This window comes from Suricata suricatta, chromosome 11, assembly GCF_006229205.1.
Source record: "Suricata suricatta isolate VVHF042 chromosome 11, meerkat_22Aug2017_6uvM2_HiC, whole genome shotgun sequence".
Lineage (NCBI taxonomy): Eukaryota > Metazoa > Chordata > Mammalia > Carnivora > Herpestidae > Suricata > Suricata suricatta.
In genome coordinates, this window is record NC_043710.1 from 40680427 (window position 1) to 40702966 (window position 22540).

The 22540-nt window shown below is 37.1% G+C and overlaps 2 protein-coding genes across 5 annotated transcripts in view; both read left to right on the top strand.

The window, feature by feature from the left end:
• The window catches only part of PIK3C2A (phosphatidylinositol-4-phosphate 3-kinase catalytic subunit type 2 alpha), a 110925-nt gene extending 95967 nt beyond the window's left edge, over nt 1-14958 (top strand). For 3 of the 4 annotated variants that reach the window (XM_029956653.1, XM_029956655.1, XM_029956654.1), the window contains 10 exons: nt 1594-1763; nt 3347-3503; nt 4125-4234; nt 6607-6814; nt 8061-8185; nt 9307-9424; nt 9512-9584; nt 9933-10042; nt 10130-10255; nt 11789-14958. In XM_029956653.1, coding sequence (XP_029812513.1) covers nt 1594-1763; nt 3347-3503; nt 4125-4234; nt 6607-6814; nt 8061-8185; nt 9307-9424; nt 9512-9584; nt 9933-10042; nt 10130-10255; nt 11789-11971 — 1380 coding nt within the window. In that variant the 3' untranslated portion in view covers nt 11972-14958. Of the gene's footprint in view, nt 1-1593; nt 1764-3346; nt 3504-4124; nt 4235-6606; nt 6815-8060; nt 8186-8732; nt 8823-9306; nt 9425-9511; nt 9585-9932; nt 10043-10129; nt 10256-11788 lie in introns of those variants that run through there. The other variant, XR_003915308.1, reaches the window with a different exon arrangement.
• Nucleotides 14959-18697: 3739 nt separating this feature from the next.
• On the top strand, nt 18698-21959 carry RPS13 (ribosomal protein S13). Its single transcript, XM_029956761.1, has 6 exons — nt 18698-18760; nt 18911-18959; nt 19155-19233; nt 20265-20434; nt 21148-21248; nt 21882-21959. Exons 1-6 carry the CDS (start codon nt 18738-18740, stop codon nt 21913-21915), a joined length of 456 nt encoding a protein of 151 aa, XP_029812621.1. The 5' UTR covers nt 18698-18737; the 3' UTR covers nt 21916-21959.
• Nucleotides 21960-22540: the final 581 nt, after the last annotated feature.

Genomic DNA, 22540 nt, shown 5'->3' on the forward strand with positions numbered 1-22540 from the left:
GGTATAAAATAGGATATATTATATTATTATGGTACTAAAAATAATAGTACTATAAGGTAATTATGAGAAGTGAGTTTATATAGGAAGCCCTACATTGAGTCAATTCTGTAGTTGATAGTTATTAGCATACTTTTGAATGCTATAATAGGGAAGGAAAATCTCTTAGGACTTAAGGCCTTTTAATGATCCTAAATTGGCCTAAGAAAGACTCAAGAACACTTTCCTTTTTTTTTTCTTCCTTAAAAACACTTTCAATGGCAATAGAAGGAGATCTGCTTTAATATCATTTGCTAACATACTTTATGTCATTAATGTATCATATTTACCAATATGTACAAATGCTGTCTATTGAGGAATTTTAATTTTGTAAAGGAATTTTTTCCTTTGTTGGTCTTTTCAACCATTTAAGATCAATCTCTTTTCTTTGTGGTATTGGGGAAGCAGTGCACCAGAAGCCAATACTTGTTTATAGTAATGTTGGCTCTTTTGTGGTTCCAGGGAAAGTGGTTTGACAGAAAATAATTGTAAAGTAAGATACATTGCGTGCCTTTTATGCATTTGACTTTTAACATCCTTTACTAAGAGAGAATATAATATAGTGGAGGCACCTTGCTGGGGTTTCAGTCTTGGATCTGCCACAGTTTTGTGGTTCTGGGCAAACAATTACTCTCTTTAAGTTTCCCGTATATGTAAAATGGCAATCATAATTGTACCTATGTCATATACTGTGTGTGTATGCAGAAAGTAGTATAGTGCCTGGTTTGTGATAAGTGCTATTTAAACATTTGCTCTTATCATCAGTAATGATTTCTGGGGAATAATCACATGGTCATATAGAGCCATGTGAATGCTCCATTCAGAAATATACTATCTTGAGGGACATTGGACTTTGGATCTCAGCTCAAGTCTTGATTTCAGGGTTGTGAGTTCAAGCTCCACGCTAGGCATGGAGCCTACTTAAAAAACAAAGAAATGTGGTATCTTGAGAATATACTAAGTTTATATGCTGTAGATAAAAAATATACTTATTATATACATCTTGCTGTATCCTTCTATGTGATGTTGTGTTAATAACTTAATCCCTAGGACAGGCAAGACTAAAGCGGAAGATTTGCAGATGTCACATAAGGGGCCAAAAAAGCACATTAATTTTATTATTGTATGTTTAAAGATATAAGCTTTCTTTATACATGCCTTCCCTATAAGCCAAAGAAGGGAAAATATTCTTTTATTCAGATTAACCTTTATCACCGTATTACCACTTGTGCTAAGCAGCAGAGCCTGTGAGGAACAGAGTTCCACAAAGATGATTCTTAAAAGATGTTCAAAGGCAGCACATACCCGCAGTAGGGACTGGCAGGATCTCTGCCTGTTAAAAGACAAAAGCTAGAGAGATGGGGGCAATACCCATCTTTAGAAGGTGCTTTTGTTTTTGAAATATGAAAAGGCTGGCTTTTGCTACCATAACCTAGGTTATAAGCTGTTAAGAAAATGGATTATGATCGTGATTTCAAAGGGTGATGGATTAAACTTTATAACCTGTCCCTTTAAAAATAAATTTTTTCCTAAAATAATTTTATATCTTTATTACAGGCTTCTGAAAATTTTATCTATTCTTGTGCTGGATGTTGTGTAGCCACCTATGTTTTAGGCATCTGTGATCGACACAATGACAATATAATGCTTCGAAGCACAGGACATATGTTTCATATTGACTTTGGAAAATTTTTGGGCCATGCACAGATGTTTGGTAGCTTCAAAAGGTACTAATATTGTTGTTGCTAAAGAGTAGAGGCACTTGGGGTCTCCTGGGTGGCTCAGTCAGTTGAGCATCCGGCTTCGGCTCAGGTCATGATCTCGCGGTTGTGGGTTCAAGCCCCACGTCAAGCTCTGTGCTGATATCTAGCTCAGAGCCTGGAGCCTGTCTTTGGATACTGTGTCTCCCCCTGTCTCTCTCTGACCCTCCCCTGCTCACGCTGTGTGTGTGTGTTTGTCTCTCTCTCTCAAAAATAAATAAAACATTAAAAAAAATGTTTTTTAAAATAGAGGCACTTCACACACACCCACACACCCACCCAGGGAGCGCCTGGCTGGCTCAGTTAGTAGTCCATGTTACTCTTGATCAGGGTCACGAGTTCAAGCCCCATGTAGAGCCTACTTAAAAAAAAAAGTGGGGGGCGCCTGGGTGACTCAGTAGGTTGAGTGTACAACTTTGGCTCAGGTCATGATCTCATGGTTCGTGGGTTCAAGCCCCACATTGGGTTCTGTGCTGACAGCTCAGAGACTGGAGCCTGCTTTGAATTCTGTGTCTCCCTCTCTCTCTGCCTGCACTACCCCCCCCCCCGTGTTCTGTGTGTCTCTCTCTCTCAAAAATAACAACAACAACAACAAAAAACCCCCGCGGTACTTCAGGTAATTCTGAAGATTTCCACATTGTGAATCACTTTTCAAAAGGTATTAATAAAATTATGCGTATCCGTCATTTGTATATAAACCTGGAAGAGTTTCCATAATAATTTTACTTGAAGGAAAAGGAAATTGACCTTTCTTATTACCATATCATGGTTAAGTTTTTGATGATTTTTAACATTAACTGCTTTATAATCTAAGCATTCCTTCTCCACTTTTTTCTTCCCAAGAAAGCTGAAGCTGTTGGTTTGCTTTCTTCCGATTTATTCAAGAGATCATTGATTTTAAGTGAAGTCATTTCAAGTAATGCTAAAGATATTTTTGTTTTGATAGGATTAGAGTTTTATTTAAGATTGAGATATTTGTGTATTTTGAGGAGCCTTTTTTTTTGACATCTTTAGCCATAACATTGATTTTAATTAGTGGACACAGCTTATTTTAAAAGAGAGGCACTTTTTTTTTTCACAAATTAATATCCCAAATATTAATTACCTCTTTTCTTACTGTTTGCCTTATAGCTTCCACTGAGCATGACTGGTGATGAAAAAGTCTCTTAACAGATGACTTTACCATTGTAGTACACAACGATCCGTGTGTGTGTGTGTGTAGTAACCTTTGCTGAAATGAATTAAGGCGTACTTTATCTAGTTGGTGGTACCTGTAAGCAATGTTCCCATTCGTATGAGTGTGGATTTATACATATCATCTTGGAAAACTTCAAATATATATTCTATCTAAATAATGATATTGATTATATGATGGCTTTCCTGCAAATATAAATTTGTAAATTTTAATGCAGATTCAAAACTGCCTGATACTAAGTTTCCCAGTTGGAAATTCCTATGGCTCACATAGCTCAGTTGAATAACCATGCAATAACAATAGCACTATTTGAATATATTCTATAAATAATACTTTGTACTTCCTTTTTAAATAGGGATCGGGCTCCTTTTGTGCTGACTTCTGATATGGCATATGTCATTAATGGGGGTGAAAAGCCCACCATTCGTTTCCAGTTGTTTGTGGACCTCTGCTGTCAAGCCTACAACTTAATAAGAAAGCAAACAAACCTCTTTCTTAACCTCCTTTCTCTGGTAACTCTGTTCTTCTATAAGCCTTTAATTTTAATGCTCTGTGTTTGACTATCTAAAGGATATTTTAGAATAAAATTTACTATAGTTTCAAATGTCAGATATATTATTACCAGAATATTCAAAAATTGTTGCTCTATAAAATATGCCAGACAACATTTATATAAAATACAAAAAAATAAGTCACGAGAGCGGGCTACCCTGGGAGTGAGGAGTAAAAAGTACCTGAAAGGGAACCTAGGAGGGTCCTCTGGGATGCTGGAACATCTCTGGGTGTGTTTAGGTTTTTATACTTTTCTAGATGTGTATTAAGTTAAAAGTGAAGCTCCACTATGATTACTGTGACTGAACTTGATATAAAAACAGAGGACTAGACAAAAGTTCTGGATTTTGTAGCTTTTATTCCATAAACTGGCTTTGGGACTTCCAACAGTTGACTTCCTTGGCCTCGGTGTTTTTCACCTAATTACTGAATCACTTTGGTCCCTAAAACACTAGTACAAACTTCTTAAAACTGTGATTGTTTTGTTTGTTTTAGTACTGATTACTTGGCTAGCTTTTAAGGGATGGTGGGGAACAGTTTTAAAAAATTGAACTCACAAAACTCTTTTTTCCTTTCTATAGATGATTCCTTCAGGGTTACCCGAACTTACAAGTATTCAAGACTTGAAATATGTTAGAGATGCACTTCAGCCCCAAACTACAGATGCAGAAGCTACAATTTTCTTCACTAGGTAAGGCATATTTAAATACATTGGAGAAGAAACATAGCTTTGATTTGTTTTCCTTCGTTTAAACAAATGCAATATATCAAAATTCTGATTTTTCAGTAATGAATTGTGATTCACAGTATTAGCAAATTGTAGCTTTGTCAACAGTATATTTTGTGCCAGAAGTTTATTTACAGAATAAATGTAAAGGACTTGTAATAATCCTTTAAAAAATCAATTTATTTATTTCAAAATAGCTTGTTTTACTTAGTATATGATTTCAATTATAAACATCCTATTTATGAACTGTTTCTGCAAAACATATTTTCTATAATGCCAAATACAAGAATTTGGTTTTTGTTTTTTTCTAAAATAATATCTGTGCTAATTTGTTTTTCAGGATTCTGCCATAACAATTTTTGTGGATATTATAAATGCTTAAAACCGCAAACTCTGGGACACTACTGTAGTAAATTGTTACTGTATGACATAGTACTTAAAACACATATACTAATTATTGGCATTTGAACTTCTCATTTTTGCTTTAAAAGTAGATCTTCCTGGCAAATATGTTCTAAAAGTCTGGTGATCAGATTGCTCATCTAGTTATTGTGGTATAGTGATACCACCTCATTATTATGCCACAGCAGGGAGGGACTGTTGAGCTCATGTTCTTTTCTCTCCTTTTTCTCGCCTTCTTCCTCTCAGTGGAGAAGAGATAGAAAACTGGACTGGACTTTCCTAGTCTCAAGAGTCTGGCCTGAATTGCATTGAAGGAAGCTGACTTTTGTATAGCCTTCCAAACTAATCCTGATAATTTAGGTATTGATGGGTTTTGCTTTGTTTTTTGAAAGAGATTCATTGTCTCTTCTAGGCAAAACTATAAAGCAGGCGTGTATTTGTCTGCTTGAGCTGCCATAACAAAATATCATAGAGGACATGGCTTAAAAAACAGACAGTTATTTTCTCTTAGTTCTGGCAGCTGGGAAGTTCAAGGTCAAGGAGCCAGCTGATTCACTTCCTGGTGAGGGCTCTAGCTTACAGACGATTGCCTTCTTGAAGTTTCCTCACATGAAAGAAGGAGATTCAGAACAAAAAAGCATAAGCTTTCTTGTCTCTTCTTATAAGGACACTAATCCTTTTAGATCACAGCTTTATTCATATCCTTATGACCTCCTCTAATCTTACTAACTCTATCATAAAGGCCCTATGGGGTTGGGGCTCAACATGAATTTTGGAGGATACAAATATTCAGTCCATTGCAAGGCAAGAACCTTTGTGTGAGGTTCTTGACTTTTCTTTTTGAATCTCTTCCTTCTTTCGGGATTTCTTTATCCGTTTCTGAGACTTCTTGTTTCTTTTGCATGCCTAAAATATTTTGCTTAAGCCTGTCTTCCAGATTTATTCCCACCAAACTCCCTATCCTATCAAAACTTTTTTTCCAACTAAGAGAAATTATGATTATCTGAAGAAGGAATCTGATTCCAGATTCCACTACTATTTGAATTATTTTCCAATGCTTCCTTCTATGCCTGTTGAGTTGCTACCTTCCCTGTTTATTAAACTGTAATTAAAGGGGCTCCTGGGTGGCTCAGTTTTAAAGTGTCCAACTGTGACTCTTGGTTTCAGCTCAGGTCGTGATCTCATAGTTCATGAGTCCAAGCATCAGGCTCTCTGCTGTCAGCACAGAGCCCACTTCGGATTCTCTGTCTCCCCCTCTCTGTCCCTCCCCAATTCACATGTGCGCATTTGCTCTCTCAAAATAAATAAAGGGGGGGATTAAATAATTATCATTTTTGGCATTATACCAATCATCTTCTATGATTGGGGGGTATTGGACCCCACAAAGCTGAAGAAATGCAAGCATTGCTTCTTGGAGACAGTGGGATGGGATGGAATGGACATTTTCTTGTGCTAAAATGTTTTGTTGGGATGGAATATCTTTTAATGGGTGTTTGGTCTGAAGAACAAAGGAAACCCTTGACAAAGTGAGGATCTGCTTAATATTTTAAAAGGAATGAAAATAGGGTGCCTGACTCAGTCAGTAGAGCATGTGACTCTTGATCTTCAGGGTCATTAGCTCAGGCTCCATGGTGGGCCTAGAGCTTACTTAAAAAAAAAAAAAAAGTATACATTCACGTGTGCGCGCACACACACACACACACACACACAGGTAAAAATTTAAAGGATGTCTGGCTGACTTATTTGATAGAGTGTGCGACTCGATCTCAGGATTGTGTGTTCAAGCCTCACATTGAGTGTAGAGATTAAAAGTGAAATCTAAAAAAATTTTTTTAAAAAGGAATGAAAATGTTTTTTATCTTTTATTATGATAAGGAACTGAACATGTTTTCTTATGAACATTTACTATTAACATATTTCTGATTGTTTTGTAGGCTTATTGAATCAAGTTTGGGAAGCATTGCCACAAAGTTTAACTTCTTCATTCACAATCTTGCTCAGTTGCGTTTTTCTGGTCTTCCTTCCAATGATGAACCCATCCTTTCATTTTCACCCAAAACATACTCGTTTAGACAAGATGGTAGAATCAAGGAAGTCTCTGTTTTTACGTATCATAAGAAATACAACCCGGATAAACATTATGTAAGTTTGATTTTGGTATTTATAGAGACTCATGCATGCATTACTGTTGTTCTTTCTTGGTTCCTTCATTGACTCTGCTACAGTTCCTAATACTTGTTCTTTTCATTCTTTTCTCCATGGATGATCCAAATATAAATATTTTTGGTATTTATTTTTGGTAATTTGCTCCCAAACCATAGGGGACAAATATTAGTCTTCCCTTCAGAGACCAGACTATAAGAACAAATTGAAGGCAGGAGAAAAAGCACCACCTTTATAGTCTGGTCTCTGAAGGGAAGACTAACATTTGTCTCCTGCCTTCAATTTGTTCTTGATTTTAAGGTAAAGCTTGCTCATAATATAAATTCAACCTACTTAGAAGCATATAAAGTCTTTAGTTCTCATTCCACTTTCTCAGGATGAAGGGTTATAAAACACACATACAAAGTTCATCTTTGAACAAAAACATGATCTTTAGTATGCTTCCTCTTGTCCCCCAATAGGATAGCATGATCATCTGTTTTATTTTTCACTCTCATGCTAATAGTTTTGCTGGGAAATACTTTGCGGCACAGTCTTTAAATTTTTGATAAAGTGATATTTTATAAAGCAATTTTATTTTAATTTTCACCTATTAGTAAATATTTGTAAATTTATTTAGTGTTTTATCCTAACACCACTTTACTAAGTATTCTATTCTTTCCCTCAATGATTTATGACATTAGTATATTATAATATAGAATATTATAGTGGTAGTTTAAGTGTACTAAATATATATGTATATATTCCTGAATTTATTTCTGTTTTTCTGTAGATATCCATGACATTTCTATACCAGTATTGTATTCTGTAAAGTACTGTGACTTTACCATAGTTCATCCAGTGAGACAAGTTTTTGCTGATCTTCCTGCCACCACAAGTTTTGCTTTTCTCATTTACTCTTCTAAATGAACTCATTAAATGCTCATTGGAAATGTACTAAATTTATAAATTTCAGGAAGTACATTTACTATATTTGATCCTGGAAATACGTGACTTTCACTTTCCACTTCTTGTTTCTATATCTTAACAGTGGTTACTATAACTCTTAGATATAGTTGATGTACTGTATAAATAAAATCACTTTTATGTTTGCTGTTTCTATCAGTGACATATAGATTAGTAATTTAAAAGCACTTGGACTACATAGAATGGTTAAACTATAAATTTTCTGTCAGGAAAGTATTTTTTTTTAATTTAATGCATTTGGGGTGTGATTTCTTTTCAGATTTATGTAATCCGAATTTTGAGGGAAGGACAGCTTGAGCCATCATTTGTGTTCCGGACATTTGATGAATTTCAGGAGCTTCACAATAAGCTCAGTATTATTTTTCCACTTTGGAAGTTACCAGGGTATGTTCCCTTTGTTGTATATTAATACTTTTTTCATAGAAACAATTTCTTGCCAAGTTTAGGTCAAAAGTTGTGTGTAAACACGTGGTGAGATACCGTGGACCACACGTGGCGTATCTTCCTTTGTAGGCCCAGGGCCCAGTACCAGTACCGTCCGTAGACAGGGAACGGTACATTTTTGGTGAATGAATAGTGAATAAATGATCAAGATCCTAAGCTTAAAATACAGGATTTTCTAGCTTTCTAATTTCCATTGAAGCTTTTTTTTAACAGATCATATAGGGTTAGGTAAATCATTGCTTCCACTACCTTTACAATGAGGTCAAGGAACTTAGTTGAACCTTTCAGTTTGTTGTCTCTGCCACAATGAGCAACACAAGGTAATATTTGGAGTCTTGGTTTTAGGAAAGTCAGATTTTAAATCACTGCAGAAATAATTATGGCCGTACTCAGCTCCTTGGAAAAAAAAAATCAGCTGAGGCATTGAGACTGTTAGTTAAAATTTTAGTACTTAGTTTTGTATCTGTTACTCTTTCAAAATCCTCAGTTTTGATGTGGCTGATGACCAATAGATTTCCTGTGTCAAGTTGCTCTCATTCTTCTAAGACTAGATTTCAGAAGTTAAAGAGCCAACAAAGTGAGTATCAGAGTTTATTTCTATGTGCAGTCTCATTTTCCACTGCCAGCATATTAGGCAGAGTTAAGATTATCTTTATTTACACCCTATGTCACTTGTGGACACAGTATTGACCTAGTATGGGACTAATATTCAACAATCACTTTGGCTGATTGAGTAATGATTATTTTAGAAGATACGCATAAAATAATTGTGAATAGACTGATCTTGAGAAGAAATAGTAGAAAATAAGTAATAAATAGCAAAATAGCAAAACAATGTGTCTTTTGTACCAAGGTTTATAAAAAGATAACAGGTACTTAAACTATTTCATCTCTAGTACTTTGAAAAGAAATTACAAAAACTTACTTTCTAGAAGATTAAGGCTGCACTTTGTATTTAAGTATATATTTTTAAAAATATTTCTATTTAAATATTATAATTAATTCTATAAATACTTCCAGGTGAACATTTAAATGCCACTTGTTTTTGTTTTCTTTTGTAGTTTTCCTAATAGGATGGTTCTGGGAAGAACACACATAAAAGATGTAGCAGCCAAAAGGAAAATTGAGTTAAATAGTTATTTACAGAGTTTGATGGGCGCTTCAACGGATGTAGCCGAGGTGACTGTCCTGATTGAAAAATAACAACATACTTTTTTGTGTGCTATATAATATTTAAATTAATGGTTTTTTTCTTTTCTGTCTTAGTGTGACCTTGTTTGTACTTTTTTCCACCCTTTACTTCGTGATGAAAAAGCTGAAGGAATAGCTAGGTCTGCAGGTGAGATTATTTTTTTCTCTTCCTTGATAACTCAGTTTCCCTATGACATGCAAGTCTGTAATTGCCAGTGGATGTGGCAGAGGGACAGCGGGGTTGTTGGCAGTGGGGTTGACCGTGGTCCGATGAGAGTGAAAGAGAGGTATTCTTTCCAAGGCAATCAATTTCTGGATAAACATCATTTTCCTGATAGTGTGGTTACTAAAGAACTATAAATCAGTGGCCTATTAGGTTATTTACCTTTTTCTTTCCTGACGTGCGATGGTTGTGGGATTACAGCAAATTTCTTTTGTTGTTGTTTGAACCAATGCAAGCAAGATAAAATAAAGATGAATGTATTTATATTTTCAGATGCAGGTCCTTTCAGTCCTACTCCAGGCCAAATTGGAGGAGCAGTAAAATTATCTGTCTCTTACCGAAATGGTACTCTTTTCATCATGGTGATGCACATCAAAGATCTTGTGAGTGTTTACAAATAATGATGACTGTAGAGAAAACCTATTCCTCAGTAGGAAGTATTACTGTTAAGGGAATGCTTTCCTTTATAGGTTACCGAAGATGGAGCTGACCCAAATCCTTACGTCAAAACATACCTACTTCCGGATACCCACAAAACATCCAAACGTAAAACCAAAATCTCACGAAAAACTAGGAATCCAACATTCAATGAGATGGTAAGTTAAAATAAATTTCTAAAAATGTCCTAGATTTGTTCTTTTGAGATTTTAAGGTTTAAACACTTTAAATTTTTTAGGTATCAGTTGGAGAACTACTTATTGTACTAGTAAAGCTACTAAATAGCAGTCTAGTGGTTTTAACAAAAGTGTTGCAGAATTGAACCTGCCATCACTGACCCTTAGGTTTTAAAAGATCTTAGGGGTTATTATTCAACCACCCTTCCAGGGTTTGAACCCCCTCTACATTTTCAAGAAGTGGATATCCAGTCTGTGCTCAAATACTTCCAGGCCATCCACTTTGTTTTGGGCAGTTTCAACTCTTAGATTATTTTTTATACTGGGCTGAAATCTTCACTCCCTGTCGTTTGCACTTGGTGGGTTTCAGTTGTGCCTCTTGCAACCACACAAAACTAGTACTCTTTTTCTCCTTCTACTGGCAGCTCTTCTTATAACCGAAGTTCAAATGCCCTTCCTGTTTATCCTTTTAAAACACTGTCAGTACTTTTACCTTTATTTGATAGGATGTAATTTAAAAATCCTCCTCTTCCTAACTGGTTTTAGTCTGCCAGCAACCCTCTTCATATAGAGTGCTCTAAACTAAAAGCAATAAGCAAAGTATCAACTGAACAGTGTGGAACAGAACTGTGACTTTGCTTAGTGACTCAGAACTTAGAAACTTACTTATCTAATTAAAGCCTGCCAACCCGTAGTCAACTACCTTTTCAGGATAAACACCACATTATTTGTGTACATTAACAAAAATGTCTGGATAGAGATTTGGAAGAAAATAAATATGGATTTTCATCAAGGTTATAAGTTTGTTAAAAGCATATACAGTATTTGATGAAGACCAAGTGGTGGTGTTCTCAGAAAGTAGTATTGGCTTTTTTCTAGTTGGTAGTATTGTACTTTCAAGAAATGAAATGTCAGTTTTTAGTTTTTATTAATCAAACAGTGACAAGGACTAGATTAAAGTGAGATTTCTTAGAAGTTATGATGAGGCTTTGTTGGGGAAAAAAATCTAGTCTTAATGTCTTTCAAAGAGCTTTTCAACATTCCAGATTTGCTGTAAACTTCATGTGTACTTGGTGAATTTGCAGTGAAGTGTGGATAATCAGGAATTGTCATTTCATTGCCTATAAAATCCAACAGAAGAGACAACAAAAGGAAATTCTAATCCCTAATTTTTTGTAAAATTATTATGTTATCCCATCTTGCTTCCTTCCATTTTCTTGCCCAGGTATCCAGCATCTGCCTTGTAATTGATTTTTCCCTTTGCCATACCTCCATCTCAGAAAATCCATAGTTAGTTTTTAGTCAGTAATTTTCTACTTTGTGCATTTCTGTGTCCGACAGAATGATAATGATAATCCAAGATTCCTGAATACAAAATGTGCATCTAAAGTATGAGACACATTCTACCAGATGTGTCACAGTCGATGTCATCAATTGTAGTCTCTCTACTAATCTCACTTCTGCTTTTATTTAAAATAATATGTAACTTACTGTTTCTTTTTGCTTTTGCTACAGCTTGTGTACAGTGGATATAGCAAGGAAACCCTAAGACAGAGAGAACTTCAACTCAGTGTTCTCAGTGCAGAATCTCTGCGGGAGAATTTTTTCTTAGGTGGAATAACCCTGCCTTTAAAGGATTTCAACTTGAGCAAAGAGACAGTTAAGTGGTATCAGCTGACTGCAGCAACCTATTTGTAAGATAGTGAATTTCTGAGCTTTGGAAGCAAGAATAGTTAGAAACATGTAAACACATACACACTTGCGAAGTTTGTATAGTATTTTTATACTTGGACAGAAATTATAAAGTAAATGTACTTATTACATTTCAATACATCTGTTGGACCAACAGTCACATAATTAACTTTAAGAACTTGATGAAGCCATTGCTGTTTTAAAATCATTATATAGAATGCTATAAACTCTAAACTTAATATATAAGCAGTCCTGAAAAAGACTTTGGGTTGGTGAGGGATTTAATCCTTTCTTGAGTAATTCAGAGTAATAGCTTTAGTTTGGTCCGATAGTACTGTGTCAGTTCAGCCATCGGTTTTGCATTGTTTCTTACACAGACACAGCTTGTTTGTTTTCCTGTTCTGCATCTTTTATAGCCTTTACCATTGTGTGTGTTGGCAAACACCAAAGGAAAGGAAAGGTGCAGGATGTTACCAGAAAATGCAGCTGCTATTCACAGGGCTGAAAAGCAAAGCACAAATAGTTATGTTCAGAACTACTCTGTAGTTTATAGAAGTAGGAGAAAACAGTACTGCTTTTTATCACCCATGTCTTTAAAGCCTCTTTCAGAATAAGTGCCAATCACTGAAGTTGTAAGTAATGGTGCCTTAACTTCATATGCTTCCCTGGCACTTCATTCTGATACTTACCTGAGTTGATAAAGAATTAGTAAGTAGTTTCCACTCACTTTCAACTTATCATAGGTAAGAATTAAGTACACTTACTAATGTTTTTCCGACAGGAAGATAAGTTTTTCTACTTCTCATGTGACTTAAACATTTGATTTATGTTTTTGTTGCTCCATAACTGAATGAGATTCACCAGTGTCACTGTATAATCAATTCCATCATTCCATTATAATCCTACATTTATTCCCAGTAGTGTGAATTGAACTTTGGTAACCCATCTCCATGTATCTATGTTCCTCTTCCTCATTAAGCAAGTGAAAATTGTTCACTCATGTTCCCATTCCTATTTGGTAGAAGAACTCCCTGAACAGAGAAGACTCTTCACTAGAGGCCCAGGACAAGAATTCTAGGGTCCAGACTGAATTTTAATGTAGATTTTTTTATAGCAAAGTTTGTCTTGTAAGCTGTCTTATATTTGTAAACATTATACATTCACATGGATTACTTTCTTTAATATAATGGGATTCAGAATCATAAGGGACATAATTGAAATTATTCTGCAGTAACCAGTAAGGATAAGATTTATTTTTATTATTCACCTGCACACATAATTTTGTGTTTAGTTTGAATAAATATGTTTATATATTCTCATGGCTAGAATGGAATTTCTGACACTTTTTGAATGGTAATCGAGATTGTAGTAATCTAGTTGCTGTGAGGTAACTGACAAAACATGCAATGAAGAAGACCAGCAGAGAAAGGACAGCCCCCACATCAGTTGCCCATTACATAATATTTGGGAACTGTGTAAATGTTTAATGTAAATGGTGAAACCTACAGAGCAGAAATAGAATGGTTGAGGATGTACCAATGGGACAGGTTAAAAAAAAAAAAAGAAAAAGGAAAAAAAAAAACCACTTGAAATTTTTGGTGCCTAACACTAATGGTCCATTTGTAGGAAACCCTGTTAGTATGATATATGAATGTCTTTTTTTAATGTTAAAATGTGTTGTCTATTTAATAATTTAATTAAAATGCAGATCAAAGCACACCATTTTTTTTTCTTTTTCCACATCCAGTTAACATTTCCTTAAAATGTACAAGTACTTTTGCGGATATAAAGAAGAGCTATATATTTTACCTTTAGCTTTAAGACCTAATTCCATTCCATGAGTTTTATCACTTAGCCACTGTAAAAAGAAAGGAAAACATAAAAAAAAGTACTGTCTTGGTAAAAGGCCATTGTTAATTGGACTCCATGTATACTGCCTATTTGCAGTTTGTTACAGCAGTGTCTTTTAGCACAAGTAATAGAGCTAGAAAATGTGATGTCACTTTTCTATCACAACAAATGTGGATTTCTTACCTTAAAATGTATATTATGGTTGATACTGTACAGTTAACCAGAATTCAGAACAAGTGACAATGTTTTTTTCTTAATTTAACTCATTTTGTGCCTTCTTTGGTCATTTAAAAAAATGCACACATGTTTTACATATATTTTAATATAAGTTATTTCTTTGTATAATGCTAATCTTCAGCCCTTACAAAAGAAAAAAAAGGACAGAGACGCCTCTTTGCACTATTATCGGTAGATTTTAAATCAGTTGTTTTTTAAAAAAACATTTTGTAAAGCTTGCATTAAAGTAAGTCTGAAGCAAAAATTTAAGCAGACTCACCAAGACACTAATTTTTATGTATAACCACAATGTTTTATATCTATCTTTACCGAGTAAAAATAACTATGCTACATGTAAGTCCTGCACCAGAAAAATTTTTTCCTCTTGCAGTGTTTTGGGATTTGAAAATAATGGTTTATTCCAAGAACCTATTATTTTCTCTACTGAGGAACCCAATGTAGAACTTGCACTGACATTTTTATTAATTGCCTTTATAAAAACCTATAGGTAGCTAACTGTTAAGGCATGTACGATATTTGATAAAGTATTCTTTTATCTTTTCAAATTGAAGTTGTATAAAAGTTTCAATATCTTGCCTTAAATTGGTTGACTGTTCTTTCTAGGATTCAAGTATTGAGGTATTTAAAAAAGAAGATACTCAATTTTGATACTTAGACTTCAGATCAAAAAAGGCTAACGCCCCACTTACCATAATCCATGGATTTACTTACATGCTGTTCGATTAGCAGCACAAATATGAATGAATATGACAAGTAATCTCATCTATAAGAACCAAATACTTTAATTATATTAAGACAGTAAAGATGTATAATATTTTTATTAATACCTTGAATATATTCAGTGGATTGAATGTGTCTTCATAACTGTACTACAATTGTATTAAAATATTTCTGGAATAAAGGAACTCTGCTATCATTTCTTTACTTGTCAACATACTAACATTTTTGGTTCCAAATTTTGTATGAACTCGGGGAGCCTGCCTGGCTCAGTTGGTAGAGTGTGGCAACTCTTGATCTTGGGATCGTGAGTTCGAGCCCCACATTGAGGACAGAGTTTACTTAATTTGATGTGAGCTCACTGTTGTGTACTTTGTTTCTCACCCAGGAGCTAATATTAAGTTCAAAAATCCTGAATTTCAAAACTGATCTGTCAGTTGCCCCTGAAAATCTGACTTCTAAGTGTGGTTCTTTGAAGGTCTGAATTGCCACTTTGCCCCATCACCGTTTCATATAGCTGGAATGACAAAATAGGCAATATTTATAGACTTCTCTGAGTATGGTCCATGGTCTTTGGTGGTTTATTTAAATATTACATAGTATAGTAACAGCATGTTATATACCTATCTACAAAACAGAAATGTAGATTCCTCTAATATTTTACCTCCATCTTAGAATAATACCAGTGTGAATCTATGGTTCTTTGACCTGCAGAGAATATGTAAAGGGGCCCAGAGACCATGAAAGACTAATAACTTACACAAAGCCATTTTCCTGGAGTGATAAACCCAGTTTCAGTTGCGGGGGGGCCTTAATTTCACCCTTTTTTGAAATACTTTATCATGTAAAACTTAGACATATACAAAATTAGATAACAGTGTAATGAACTCTGTGAATGAATCCATCACACACCTTCAGTTATTACCGTAGGGCTAGTCTCGTTTTATCTGTGTTAACTAGGATGTCTTTTTTCTTTCCTTTTTTTGTTGTTGTGTTTTTAGGATTCTTAAATCTTCAACTCTGAATAATTTATTGTGACTTCCTTTCCAATTTACTACTTTTCTCTTTAACGGTTTAAGTCCTCCATTGAGTTTTGGAGTTTTTTAATTCTTTTAATTTAATGTTTATTTTTAAGAGAGGGAGGGAGACAACAGAATCTGAAGCAGGCTCCAGGCTCTGAGCTGTCAGCACAGAGCCCAACAGGGGCTTAAACTCATGAACCATGAGATGGTGACCTGAGCTGAAGTCTGATGCTCAACCCACTAAGCCACCCACGCACCTACTCCATTGAGTTTTTAGTTTTGGTGGTTAATATTTTTCGTTTCTAGAATAACTGGTTATTTTTTTTTTTTGAATCGTAATCCAGGAAAGACACAAGACTGCCACCATCAAAATGGGAGTTTTTTTTTTTTTTAGCAAATGGTACTGGGACAATTAGCCACATGCCAAAGAATGAAGTGTAGGAGTGGTATAGCATATGCAAAAATTCAAAATAGATCAAAGATATAAACATAGCTGAAAATTAATCTCTTAGAGGAAAACATAGGTGTACATTTTTGTAACCTTGGATTAGACCAGAGGGGTTTTTTTTTGTTTTTTTTTTTTAATTTATTTTTGAGAGACAGAGAGAGACAGCATAAGCTGGGGAGGGTCAGAGAGGGGGAGACACAGAATCTGAAGCAGGCTCCAGGCTCTGAGCTAGCTGCCAGCACAGAGCCCGATGCGGGGCTCAAACCCACGAACGGTGAGATCCTGACCCGAGCTGAAGCTGGAAGCTTAACCGACTGAGCCACCCTGGCGCCCCGGTTTTTTTTGTTTTTTTGTTTTGTTTTTTTTTTAATGTTTGAGAGTATGAGCCAGGGAGAGGCAAAGAGAAAGGGATAGAGAATCCCAAGCGGGCTCTACATATCTCAAAACTACTATGAGATACCAATTCATACCCACTAGGATAGCTAGAATTTAAAAGTGGTAGGGCACTCCTGGCTGGCTCAGTTGGTAAAGCATCCAACTCTTGATCTCAAGGTCGTGAGTTCAAGTCCTATATTTAGGCATGGAGCCTGCTTAATAAAATTTTTGTTGTTTTTTAAAGTCTAGAGAACTTTGAGACCTCATACATTGCTAGTGGGAAATGTAAAGTGGTGCCACCGATGTAGAAGACATTTGGCAGCTGCCAAAAAAGTTAAAGTTACCCTATAACCTAGCAATTCATAATGTATATAATTTCCAAGATAATTGGATAGTATTCAAACTTGTACATAAGTTTTCATAGCATTACTCATAATGGCCAAATAGAAATAAGCCACGTGTCCACCAACTGAAGGATAGTAAAACGTGGTATAATCATACAGAATGTTATTTGACCATAAAAAGTAATGAAGATGCTACACCATGGACAAACCTTGAAAACATTGTGGTAATGAAGCCAGTCTCAAAAGGCCACATATTGTATGATTCCATTTATATTTAATGTCCAGAATATGCAAATCAATAGAGACAAAGCAGAGTAGTGGTTGCCAGGTCTGGTGGGGCAGGGAAGCCTAGCAAGTAATTCTTTAAAGAGTACAAGGCTTCTTTTTGGGGTGATGAAAATTCCTGGAATTAGTGGTGATGGTTGGTTGCATAATACTGTGAAAATATTAAAAGGCACCTAATTGTACACTTCAAATGGTTAAGAAGGCTAATTTTATGGTATGTGAATTTTACCTCACATGTTAAAATGTTTAAAAGATGAATGGATCAAGAAGATGTATACACACACACAATGGAATACTACCTGGCAATGAGAAAGAATGAAATCTGGCCATTTGTAGAAAAATGGATGGACCTAAAGGGAGTCCTGCTAAGCGAAATAAGTCAGGCAGAGAAAGATACCATATGTTTTCACTCATAGGTCTAACAGGAGAAACCTAATGGGACCATGGGAAGAGGAAAGGTGGGGAGGGAAAGAGGGAGGGGGAGTGAGGCAAATCATGAGGGACTGGAATACTGAGAATAAACTGAGGGCTGAACAGGGAGGGGGTGATGGTCATGGAGAGGGGCACTTGGCGGGGAAGAGCACTGGGTGTTCTATGGAAACCTCGGTAATAAACTATTTTTAAAAAAAGTTCAATCCTTAAAGACCATTGATCACTGAACCTCTTTTTAATAAATGTGTTAACTAACTTTTTAGATCTAATTCTCCTTTTCACCTTAAAAAAGATAATCAGGTTCCTGGGCATTTGGGTCAGTTGGTTGTGTCCGACTTGATTTAGGCTCAGGTCATGATGTCACAGTCGTGAGATCGAGCCCCAAGTTGGGATCCAGGCTGAGCATGACACCTGCCTGGGATTCTCCCTCTCTCTGCCTTTCCCACACGCTCTATCTCTCAAAATAAATAAACTTTAAAAAAAAATGATAGCGGTGACTGCGTGGTAACTACCATGACTTCCAGTGTAGCACTTACTACCGTGGTATTATCATACCTGTGATTCATTAAGGGCAGGCAAAGACTGACTTAGCTGGTGCCAAGACAAGACCTGGAGCTGATGAATGGATAACTGTAAAGTTGAACCTCAGGTGCCCAAATTCGGTGACCTTTCTAGGGCACGGACCAAATCCACCAATCCCTGAAACTGTAGCTGCTCCATGCCCACTCCCAGTCTGGATTTCGAACCTGCACCTTTTTGGCGCTGGCAGCTCTTCCAGAAAGTCGGCTAGCAGCGGACTTAGTTTCCCGCGCTGGTCACGAGCCTCCTTAAAGACCGATGCACGCCGGGATATGTAATCCTGCGGCTCCAGGAATCGTGCAGTACAATAACGAAATGCATTTCGGGATATGCAGCCCGGGGTCGCCGGGAGCCCCGCCGCGTAGCTCCGCCTCCTGCACGGGAGAAGCGTGGACGTACGTGAGGTCACTTCCTGTGTGCTGGGTAGCTTCCTGCGGCGTTCCTACCCTCGCTCTCTTTTTCGCTGCCTGACCGCCGCCATCATGGGTCGCATGCACGCTCCCGGGTGAGCTCTGGTTTCCGTGGGGGTTGCAAGCCTTGGGCCGCGGGATGGGGGCGAAAGGAGGGCATGTGGGCAGCGAGTCGGGGGGGATGAAGTTCTAGGTTATTGTGGCACTGACCACCACCGCCTCATTGCGAGACTTTCTCTCCCCAGGAAGGGCTTGTCCCAGTCGGCTCTGCCTTACCGCCGCAGCGTCCCCACTGTAAGTAGCGTGCGGGGCCGCGGGAGAAGTCGGGGAGGGGGGCTACCACCGGTCTCTCGGGAGAAGCGGTACCGAGGTGTGGGGGCCATATGTGCATGGGGAGCTCCTCTTCCCCAGGGTGGGTGGTAGGGCCCAGTGTGCTTAGGTACCATTCCTGGTTTCTCGTCCTAAGGCAAATTTCTTTTCCCTTAACAGTGGTTGAAGTTGACGTCCGACGACGTGAAGGAGCAGATCTACAAACTGGCCAAGAAGGGCCTGACTCCCTCACAGATCGGTGGGTATTTCTATATAATCTAGCTGCTTCCGCCTACCCTCGTGTAACTAGCTGAAAAAGTCTTTGGGGGTAATAGTCTTTGCATATGTGTTTTGAAGTTTTTTGCTTGTTTGTCGTGGCTTTACCGCTGATGACCGCGGCCAAGTGTTCATTTGGTGAACTCTCAAGCTCTTAATTTGGAAGACTACAAAATTATTAAAATGCTCGCCAAAATTTAATGAGTACTTAGTACGGGCTAGGTAGTATTTACTTTTGACTGAATGGTTTTACATATTTTACATATAATGACTTCACTTAACTCTGATAGTTGTACTATCAAGTGATTGTGAAGTGTTCTCCATGTTACAGTCGAGGAAACCGAGGCAACGCGCAGCTGTACAGCTAGCCCCAGGTCACTCGGCCACGAAGTGGAGTTGGGATTGCCAGCTCAGAGTACTTGTCACACACTCACGTTTTGGTTTGAACTTAGGCTGTGTGTAACTTTGCGCAGATGGTTTCATTCAGTAACTGTTGACCTACCCTGTGGTTCTGGACCCTGAGACCACAGTAGTCCGAAAAAAGGGTAAACTGTGCCCTCTTGAGGCGTATATAGTCTAGCCAGAGCTATGACACCGAATAGGAAGTACATAATAAATTGTCAAGTGTTCAGATGGTGCTATTTTGAGATTTAAGAAATAATGTATGTAGAGATCTTAGAAGAGTGTCTGATTCAAGCTCAGTTATTAAGCAGATATACGTGAGAATCTCGTTGACTTCTTCAGTGGCCTACTTATTATCCAGCAAGTTCGCCATGTCAGTAGTCTTCAGCATTTGCAGTTACCTGCGGAAGGGTTTTTCTTAGTATGAGGCAAATCTGCCTCGGATGTCTGAGTGAGCTTACCTGCCTTCTCATGTTGTTTTTCTGTGATACAAAAGGAACCCTGTTTTACGGAGGAAAACTTGGGAAATGACTTGATCTCAGAGCCTTGAATGTCACATTCTTCAGTTGTGTATTTGGTGGAGGGATTTTTATTACTGTTTTTTTTTTTCAGGCGTGATTCTGAGAGACTCTCATGGTGTTGCACAAGTACGTTTTGTGACAGGCAATAAAATTTTGAGAATTCTTAAGTCCAAAGGACTTGCTCCAGATCTCCCTGAAGACCTCTACCATTTGATTAAGAAAGCTGTTGCTGTTCGAAAGCATCTTGAGAGGAACAGAAAAGTAAGAGAATGGAACTGTTTATATGAGTTTATTACTTCAGTAAAGTTGTAGTGCATCTGATTTGAATTTCTTAAGGAGGTTTGAAGCACAGACTAGTCACACCACAGTTGCTTTAAAATAAAAATTCTACCAGAAGAGATTGGCCGGCCGGGCGGAGAGGTGTGGCTCTGGCTTTCCTAGATGCAGTATATTCACTTGCTTGAAAATGTTAAGGTGTTTTTTTAAATTTTTTGTAGAGTTTTGTTTCTTGTTTTTTTTACTCACACAGTTTTGCAAATCGTTCATGTTAAGATTTTTGGAAGCCTTAAATTCTCTTAATGACTTAACCTAGCCACATGAACCTCAGCCTAGGATTCTATTACAGGGCATTGGGTGATTCATTAAAGTGCCTGGGTGGCTCAGTCAGTTGAGTGTCCGACTTTGGCTCAGGTCATGTTCTCACAGTTTGTGGGTTTGAGCCCCGTGCCGGGCTCTGTGCTGACAGCTCAGAGCCTGAGTCTGCTTCAGATTCTGTGTCTCCCTCTCTCTCTCTGTCTCTGATCCTCCCCTGCTCATGCTGTCTCTCAAAAATAAAAAACATATTAAAAAAACTTAAAGTGCTTGGTATCTATAAATTTTTTTGTTAAAATAATTTTTGATTATGTTGTTTTGAGGGGTTTTCTTAAATTCCTTTAATTTTCATTTTAGGATAAAAATAAATCTTTATCTTTCAGGATAAGGATGCTAAATTCCGACTGATTCTGATCGAGAGCCGTATTCACCGGTTGGCTCGATATTATAAGACCAAACGAGTCCTCCCCCCAAATTGGAAATAGTAAGTATTAACCTTTTTTGTTAATAAGAACAGACATTAGCCATATAATAAATACAGTAGCAACTGTACTAAAAGGTCTTTTAGTAAATGTTTTAGGCCACTGCTGTGTGGTTGACTACTCTTTCAGCTCTGCCATTTTAGGAGCAATACAGATAGACAATACCTAAACAAATGGGTATGGCTGTGTTCCGCTGAAACTTTGTTTACAAAGACCAGCAAACCGCCGTAGTTTGCAGACCCCTGATTTAAAACCTGACTAAGTCCTTTGAATTACTTTTAGATAGTGGGTAAAGTTTCAGCTTACGGCTCTGCTCCTGGTTTCTATGTTGTCTTCACTTTTGTGTAGATAGCTCATTATGATGCTTAATTTCCAAACATTGGACAGTTTCCACCAGAAAGGTTTTTTTCCCTTGTGTTGGCCAGTTCTCCCTTAGATGAGTGAGCGTCTTTGTTCCTTACACTTGAGCGCAATAAACTAATTCAGGAACCTTGGCATTCTGATACATTTTATATATTTGTGGTTTATTTTAGCTATTTGAAAATAGCTATAGGTGTTAAGAGTCTGTGAATGAATATGCGGGACCTATATTAATCCAACTCTTCTTCCCTCTCCTTTTTTTTTTTCCTTTTCAGCGAGTCATCCACAGCCTCTGCTCTGGTTGCATAAATTTGACAGTGTACTCAAGCAATAAAATCATTGTTTAACTAGAAGCATACTTTGTATTTCTTTCCCTAGAAATATTTATGTCATGATTCATATGTGTTGAATTTTTGGTGTGGAAGTGTGTTAGCAGAATGAGACGTGTGATTTTGCAGGGAGCAACAAGATAGCACCCGTGTGTTCATCCTTTACTGCCCAACTCGCCGAGCAGTTTATATTGTGATAAGTAGTTGTTACATCGGGGAGAGAGTGGCAGGACTGGAAGAAACTAGGAAAATAGTAACTTGTTTTGATGCCATGGCAAAATGTTGCTAAGTATTTTTGGTACATTTGATGTAAAGACTGAGGTAGACCTGTGATGAATCTTATAGTGGTGTAGGTAGTAGTCTAGTCAGAAATGAGCAAGAAAGCTTCTCTGCAGGAGAAACATCTTTAGTATGAAGGGGCCTAAGGAAGACCTGATAATTTGATCCCAGCCTTGTTGGTAAGGCTTAAAGATGAAGGGGTTCAGGTAACAACCAGCACAGTTCATCTGGATCAGAGGGAACCAGAAGAATTGTCTGTGAGAGGAACCCAGGTCACTAAGCCTTGCAACTTTTGGATGGGTTATAGACACTCAGGTGGGTGTTTT

Coding starts and splice junctions, on each gene's coding strand:
- RPS13 (XM_029956761.1), top strand. CDS start 18,738: ATGGGTCGCATGCACGCTCCCGG. Junction 18,960..19,154: donor ACCGCCGCAGCGTCCCCACT/GTAAGTAGCGTG, acceptor TTCCCTTAACAG/TGGTTGAAGTTGACGTCCGA. Junction 19,234..20,264: donor CCTGACTCCCTCACAGATCG/GTGGGTATTTCT, acceptor TTTTTTTTTCAG/GCGTGATTCTGAGAGACTCT.